At 34.5% G+C, this 9,024-nt stretch overlaps 1 protein-coding gene across 1 annotated transcript in view; it reads left to right on the forward strand.

Annotated features, from left to right (window-relative positions):
* The window catches only part of LOC106466056 (protein FAM13A-like), a 96,807-nt gene extending 94,884 nt beyond the window's left edge, over nt 1-1,923 (forward strand). The window contains 1 exon segment of the mRNA XM_022394012.1: nt 247-1,923. Within this exon segment, the coding sequence (XP_022249720.1) occupies nt 247-315 (69 nt within the window). The 3' untranslated portion in view covers nt 316-1,923.
* The last annotated feature ends 7,101 nt before the right edge of the window (nt 1,924-9,024 follow it).

The raw sequence follows: 9,024 nt of genomic DNA on the forward strand, positions 1-9,024 counted from the left end.
TTTTGTACCTGATGATGACAAAACCTTGTCGAAACGGTGTACATTTGCTGTTAAGTTAAACTTATATTAAAGTTTTTCTTCATTACCCGTGCAAGCCATCTCCAGCCATTATTAGTCTCAAAGTGGGTTCCTCGTCATCGAATAACCTCATTACGTTGAACTTTCTTATATGCTTTTATTGATCATCTTATGCTTTAAGTGTAGAAATTGATATGCATTGCTGTATATATTTTTGATCTTTTTCAGCATTTAAAAGCACGTCTACGATTGTTGGAAGCTTTGGTATCCAAACATGAACACCACAGAATGATGTGAGAGTTGTTTCAGCGTATGGTCACATTATGTGGTGAGAGGTGATTTAGTACAAAATGTGCGGGTATCTACTTCTCAGTTCAGAGCCACTGAGGATATTTTTTTGTACCTGAATGTGTCACTGAATAAAGGACTGGAAGTCATATTGCTTTCCTTTAGCTAGAAATTGACTTCAAGAGATGTATGTCCCTCATTTGCATGTAGGTTAAGGTCAAGTAACCGATTGTTATTACTGTTATTATTATTATTATTATTATTTTTCAAATGTATATGTGTACACTTGTGTAATTCTACCCTTGTTGCAGATGATAATGGCCATTATCATATGTTAAGTTTTCTTTTCAATAAAGTTAATGTGAAAGTTTTGTTAGAAGCATACATGTGAATATCATTTTATCATATTTCTATTTTATAAGTGTTTCTGACTGTATATAGATGTACGTTTACTATCTTGTGACTGCTGTAAATTCTGTACTGTATGTTCCTAGTTTCCTAGAGATGTGAGAAAGGAAAGTTGAGTTTTCTTTTAGAACAAGTGCTGTGATAATTTATCAACTGTGCTAAAAAAGATGTTAACATTTGAAAGACATAAGTTTGTGCATTTTTCAATCACTGATATTATTAGATTTTTATATATACATATATTAAATTTTTAGGATAAAAACCATTATTTAAGTTGTGGTTACAACTGTATTAACATTGTCAGTAAACAGCATTTCACAGTTGCTTAAATTCATCTTTTGCAGCTTTTCATATTACCAGAATATATCGATTTTTTTGTTGTTTTGGGATTATCATGTTTGTTTATTACAATGTTATTGTTTTTTTTATCACAGGTGATCTTATAATATATGTTGGATTTACACAAACTTGAATGTCAATAAAAATTAACAACACATTTCAAGTAACCAGAATCTATATAATATAAAATAATATATATAAAAGCTCTTAATCTTATCTTGGTAAGGGGGTATTGGCAATCTTTAATTTTTTCACTGATGTATGAATTTGTTGGAAATACTTTTTTTTTACCCACCAAAGGAATCACTAATCCTTATTTATTTGGCACTTTTTTTGCAAGTATTATCGACACTAATACATTTAAACATATGACATTTATCTAGCGTGTTAACCTTAATTTTGTACTTTTGAGCAGAAAAATGGTATAGTACCACATGTAGCTATTAAGTGGCATTTAAACACATATCAGTATCTTTTGGAAAGAGGTCTTGAAATTACTAGGGTTTGTAATTGTACAAATAAAAAATTTGTGGTAATCACTAACATTAAGTAATTTAATTTTGGACTTAATGTAGGTGTAGAATAAATAAAATTCCTGGACCGTTGGTTAATTGGGAGGAGGGGGGATAATAAGGAATAATCTTTTAAACTGTAACTCAAATTATTAAACACAATGATACTGGTTATAATTATTAAAGATCTAAAAGCCCTGGACATACCATTTTTGGAAAAGAAAATAGTTTTCAGTTTGTATCAAATAATGTGGTGAATGTAACAAATTTGTTTTGAGTGTCTGAAATATCAAGACTGGGGAAAAAAAAAAAAGCTGAACTGTATGTATATATTTAGTCTGTTAAAAATCATGCTCCATACAATAATAGGATATCATCAAGCCATATGACTGGGGGCCCTTAGGCTATTCATATAAATAATATGCTTGTGTTTATCTGTCCAGAAGTCTTTTCACAAATTTCTAGATTAAAAGCTACAAATCTCAAGTCGTTAGAAAGGCCTTTGTCCAAGGAGTCCAGATTGCATATCGGCTTTTCCATTTAGAATCACCTTACCTGTTTTTTTGCTTAGTTAAACTTTTTAATGCAACAAGTATGGTACATGATGGCACAATGTTGTTTGACTGGCTTTGATTTCAACTATAATTTTTTATTTGCAAAGTATTTCAGACAAACAACTCTTAACCCACATGAAATTTCCTAAAAAAAAGGAACATTACACTAAATACAATTCCTATGGGCTTTCTCAAAGTATTTAGGTCTAAAAGACACATGCGCAGTTTGTTCAAAACTATATGCTTATCACTTTGTGAACATGCATTCAGACGTTTCTGCATATTGAGCTAAGTTTGCCTTCATTACAACTTTACATTTACTTTACTTTGCAATAATTTAGCATCAGTTTGTTTTATAGACTGCTATAAACACCTTTTAGCTACTTTTTCTTTACTATGGGTTTTATTCTTTGTTTTCGTGTGAATTGTAAAACCGGGCCATACAATGAACACTCATAACTGTTTCATACTCTGTACACTATTATAAATACCATTACTTTATAGTTTATTTTACTTGTAGTTTTATCAAATAAAGTAACGTACGTGTAGTTTCATCAAATAAAGTTACATCTAAGTGAGTTTGTCTGACCGCATAATATTTTTTCAAATAGATTAGGATTTATCGATCTAACACATAATGATGTGCATGAAAGTAATAGAATAAGGAAAATTCAAGCAAAGGGCATGAAAACTCCCACAAAGGTTTTGCAGATTGCGGCTAGTTTTTTAAGAATACTTTAACATTATCATATCTGAGGTTCCTAACACTAGTAGTCTCTGTAATGAATTTAAAATGACATCTAAAAAAAGAAAAAATCAACAAGGTGATAGTACAGAATGTACTATTTAGTAATGAATATAATACTGCCATATTAACATAAGAAAAGAAAATCTTTTGAATTGAATTGATTTATTTTTGTTTAGGAAAGAATAATTTTAACACCAGATAAAAGCCTTAACAATGATATTTTTAATGTAGTTATCTGCAGACCGACTTATTTACTCCCACCTACCTTAGATGGAACATTAACAAGTGTTACATGAGTGTAAAATAGACACTTGGATAATTGCTGTTAAGTGTTGGATACAAATCCCTGTCAAGTACTTTGAATATCATTTATTATCAAGCTCCAGAGTTAGGTACACAAATCAGGCCAAGTACTTTTATTATCACATGTTGTCAAGCTTCACAGTTAAGTATAAAAAGTCTTATCGAGTACTTTGATTATCATCTGTTGTCAAGGTTTACGGTTAAGTACACAAATAAGGTCAAGTTTTTAATACCCTGTTGCACCCCAGTTTAGCGCATTTGTCTCTCAGTGCAGTGGACATAAAACTAAATTGGTATTAACTTGTTAGGCTAGTGTATGTGATATTCATAACATATGCACAAATACACAGTGAAGCAATGCAGTTATTGATACGCGATACATTAGCTTGTTGACTGAATTTCACCTTCACCTATAAAATGATAGATTACATAAATTCTGATTTAAATGCTTGTTAGATGAAACGTTGTTACAGACAAGAATTAAATTGAACACAAGTGGGGCAATGGAACCGCTTATATTTTATAGGTATCAGAACATAATAATTGACTGGTATATCTTGAAAAGTATTGATCTGTGTAAGATCTAGAAATCTCTATAAACATGGGGTGTACAAACCAACACTAACTTTTAATTGGCCTCATTCCCAAACTTACAACTATTTTATGCTTATCAGTGAAGAGCTTTAGTGCTATAGACAATTTTGACATGGTATTTTATACTTAATTTTTTGTGGTGCCCTGTTGTATAAACAGTTTGAATGCAGTTATTGATATGTGATACATTAACTTGTTGACTGAGTTTGACCTTCACTTTTAAAATGTGCAACATTTTACTCTTACTATGTTAAATGTGACTATCATACTTTGAAATGTTAAGAGTTTCAGTTTACTCCAGAGGTTTCTTTGATTTATAACTTTTTTTGAAAATATGTTTACCCTTAAGGGCTGTTTTTGGTTCTACTATGAATTTAAATTCCAGAACAGAAATGATAGCCTGGTGTGTTTCAACTTCAAAAACACCTTTGTTTACTCTATGAGGCTGTTATTAAGGGAGAAACACATATGTGACATCACAAAGGTACAACTTTAATAAGCATAAATGTGATGCCAAAGAGTACAAAGAGATGTGAAATGTTCAAATCCACAATGTCTGTGTTATGCTGTCATCAGAGTTTAAGTGATCAGTGCCATCAGAACTACTGTTCCACCCTGCCTTGTTAGTGATAGGATTTTGAATGTGTCCAGCTTATGCATACAGTGCTACTGCTGTAACTCGTGGACTGATCTGATGGAACACAAGGTAACGACCCATCCAGCCAGAGTCAAGCTGCTCCTATACCTTTGGCACATACCACAACCCTGTCCAGTCTCCATGCTGGAACTTTTGCTCTTTAATGGTCTTCTCATAGCATCACTTCTGCCAATATGGTGGCCTTTCCTAGCTGTTGATGCATGAGTTTGTGTGTATCAACAAACATAAACCTTAACCACTTCTATGAATACTGTTGCACACCTTCTTTAGGAGGAAGACCATATATCACATCTGCAGGAAGTAGTGTTTGTGATACAAACATGAGCACGTGTGACAAGCAACCAATATGTGTTCATTTGCGTGGTATGTCATCATGATGTGTGGCAAGTGTTCAACTCGGTAGATTTCGTTAAGATTAAAATCTATGCATGCATCCATTTGATAGTCTGTATTGCCCTTTCTGCTAAACCATCATACTGTAGGTGATAAGGCAAAGTATATGACTTCACTTTATACAATTCAAAGAATTGCTGGATACTGAAATTAGCTCCATGCTCCATACATATTTTCAGGAACACCAATTGTGCTAGCCAGTATTCCACCAATACTTCAGTTACAGACTGTGTGGAATTATTGATCAAAAAATAAGCTTTGATTGACTTAATGAAATAATCCATAGCAACTAACACATACCAGGAGAGAGCCAGAGAAATCTAGTGCTATTCTTTGATGAGGAGAACCAAAAATTATTTATTACAGTTTACTCTATGTAGGCCAATCTTTTCTCTTAACAGTGCACCCCATACAGGGCTTACACCATTGCTGAACATCTTTGCTCGAATGTAGCCAGTAAAACTTTCATCAATTGTTAGAACAGATTTGTGAAACACCTTGGTGCCCTCTAATCTTTGTGTCATGGAAAGTCTGAAGAAGATAATGCCCCAGGTGTAACATAGGATTGAGAACCACATCTTGGTGGTTTGTAACGGTAAAGCACAGCTTCCTGTACTCTTAGCCACCTGTACATGGCAAGAAGTACCCATGCTAGGTTTGGGGCCTTCAGGGCTTTTCCCAAAACTCGCAGCATTAATCGTTATATCTAATCACTAGTTGAAATTCCTGCTGTGTGGCTTGACATAACTATGGCAGAAATAATTTTAATTCCCACACAGTGTCAATACATTCGGTAAAAAAACATTGTTTCGCCATGTAACAAAACAATCTGTCTGTATTTCCATGTTGCAGGTCCAGATAATGCTGTATAACAAAGTAATCCTCCCACAACGTTATTTAATGTACAGTCATCCCTTCTGGATTTTTAAACTTCATAAGCCACATCAGCGAACTTTCTACCATACAAGTAGTGCTGGTAATGTTACGTGAAGATTGTATCTTCAAGCAGTTACTTCGTCATCATACAGTATATGTACTCAGAAGCTGTGACCACACAATTAGCATATGTGAGTACACATTCTATTCCATCGTGCAACTGTAATAACATTACTACAATTCCACTTGTAGCCCTGTTATGGATACATCAGCACTGGAGTTTTCAGTAAAACACATTTTAGTGATAGGAATGCTTTCTCACATTCCTCACCCATCTAAAGTGCATCTCAACTTAGTGAGAGCAGATAATGGTTCAGCAATCTTGGAGAAGTTGGCCACAAAATGACAGTAATACAATGCAAAATCAATAAAACTGTGAACTTCTTGCTTGGTCACAGGCTGTGGCCAGTCTCATACACTGTGATTTTTGCATGGTCAGTAGAGATTACATCTCTACCCACAATGGAATACCATTTGTGTATATGGAAGTTCTATGATTCCTCTTGCCACATACACTCATGCAGTCTGCTGTTCCTGGACCGAGTGAGTTGTATTACTCTTCCCCAGAACATCAGTTTACCTGCTGCAAAGACGAAACTGGGTTACAGCAGTAAGCCCATCCAGAGGATGTCAATGCTAGAACATCAGGGCAAAATTTGCTTTACCTCATTCACAATTACCTGTGGTTGTTGCCAAAGCCTCTCCCTTGTGGGTTTTCGTCAAACACCTGGCTGATACACCATTTATGTAATGGGTACTATATAGTAAACATGTTGAGAAACAAACCCTTGGACAAATAGTCAGTCTCTGGTCCAGTGTTGCAGAGGAATGACTTGTTCCCAGCAATTTATTCATTAGCTATACATGACCCAGGTATCTTTGTGATCCATGGTCACCTTGGCAGGTACTTCCCAGTTCAGAGAAGCTCATAACTTCCCCATGTTTCACAATTTGGTGTCTGCTGTCTTGGATGTTGGAGAAGCAGCTCTGACTGACAGATTTTATCCACCACTTTCTCAGCTGGTCTTGGGTGCCTGTAACCAGAGGTGGAACTGGGTTATACTGGCTGGTGGTGATGTGGGGTTCTGTACAGACCACTCCACACAATCTAGACTCGCTAGATGCTGTTCTACTGTAGCAGTCCCCCAGTCATCTGTGCTTTCCTTCCATGGAGATCAATTCTCAGGGGCAATTTTTAATCTGCCATTGTGTTTGTTTCATGGATTAGTTAATCTTCCTGAGTTTCTGGCTGCTGAGAGACCAAAGTCGTAGAGTTTCAAAGCATTGACAAAAGTCAAACATCCATTAAAGGATTTCTTTTAGACCCAATAGTTCTCTCTGACAATCATCGTTCTTCAATGACTAACTCCTTAGTCGGGAGTACTTCTACTTGCAAAAGATGCCATTAACTTGAGACAGAAGTATTTCTATAAAATTAATAACAAAAGAGTTTAAGTCACAGGCAATACGCATGTCAGTGAGAATACTCCACAATAATATCCTGTGGTTACGACACCAAATATTTCTCATTCCTACCTACTCTGTGGTACTCTCAGATAAAACTGATTTTGTTCAAGAGTGAACAAGTTAGGTATGTTGTATAATGGATGTGTGACCAGGAAATATTGTAAAGAAATCTTGAATTTCCATGAAACCGAGTTTATGCAAAGAAAGAGACTAGACAGGAGTGAAAACAATTTTTAATAACACAAACAACGGTGTTTGTTTCAATATGAAGGATGATTGTCCTTAATAGAAAATTGTACACATTGATGATTGATAAATCAGTTAGTTCTCCAAATCTAAGTTGTTGAATTTGTAGAATATGCTCCTGGCTGAGAAAGCATCATATTATGTACTTAAAATCTATAGCATCATAATTTCACAGGGCGAATAGGGCTTCCCGTGATGTTGATTTCCATCTTAAAATAAAAGGCTGTAACCTCGAGTTATCACCTAACTTACCACAGGAGAAAACTTTGTAAACTTTAATACGCAAAATATAATTATACAGCTATCATTGCTAAGGGCAGACTATGTGTTACCCCAGGGGAACAACAGAGCAATAAGTGAATTAAAGCGAAAGAAACTTAATGACTTTCCTTGCCACGTATTAGGTGTAAACTTCAAATACTTAGAATAAATAAAATTTGAAAAATTCGACATTAAAATGAAAAGGCCTAGTATATCAGAATACCACATAAATATCCATCCGAGCTGTATAGATTGGCGATATTAGCATAAGAAAAATGTTATCACTATCCAGTTATTCTCAGTGAGTTATAAAATATATCCAAATATAACATTTGTCTATGATGAATAATTAAAAACTGATATTTGCTGAAAAAAATATAAACTGTTAGGAAGTTTAGAGATTGTATTTAATTACTCTCCAACTATTCCGTGTACGCTAAAAATGTTTAAGAGTGACAACATTCATACGCAAATATTCTTCCGAATAGTAAAAATTGGTGCTGTTTGGAAAAAAAGGTCGAATTTCATAAATTTGAATATTTTCCAGTTTTTTCAAGTCTCGGTGCCAATACTAAAAAAAAATGCCTAAGTAACATGTGAATATCCTTTTGAATATTAAAGATTAGTGTCATTCAGCGAAAAAATTAACTTTATAATGGGTTTCAAAGTCCAATGTTATCACTTTGGTTACCCTCCAACTGTTCCTAAGGTCATAAAAGTTATTTGGTGAGAGACATTTGTTAATATTCTTCCCAATATTGCTGAAAAAACACATGTGTGTATTTTTAAATACAGCTCGAGAAACGTCCCCAGTGGCTCGACGGTAAGTGCGAGAACTTTAAACGCTAAAAACAGGGTTTCGATACCCGCGTTAGGCACAGCACAGATAGACCCATGTGTAGCTTTGCACTTAACAATAAATAAATCCGTAATGCCACTCACAAATATATATATATATATATATATATTTTCTTGGGTTGGCACTTGGTTGTAGTTGATATGTCAACGCAAACAAGTTATATTTATTCTATCGTATGGGAACAGCGGTATGTCTGCGGACTTACAACGCTAGAAACCAGGTTTTGATACCCGTGGTGGGCAGAGCACAGATAGCTTTGTGCTTAATTCCAAACAGAATCTATCGTATGGGAACTACTTGTAATGTGCTATGTAAATAAAGATGTACATTATATTGAAACTACCAATTTTGACTGCTAAATGTTGATAGAAAAACCCGTTCTTTTGATACTGGCACCACCCTCTTTCATGGCTAGCTTTGTGAAAGTCTGAACTTTATAT

This window comes from Limulus polyphemus, unplaced genomic scaffold (genome assembly GCF_000517525.1).
Source record: "Limulus polyphemus unplaced genomic scaffold, Limulus_polyphemus-2.1.2 Scaffold2137, whole genome shotgun sequence".
In the NCBI taxonomy this organism is placed as follows: Eukaryota; Metazoa; Arthropoda; class Merostomata; order Xiphosura; family Limulidae; genus Limulus; species Limulus polyphemus.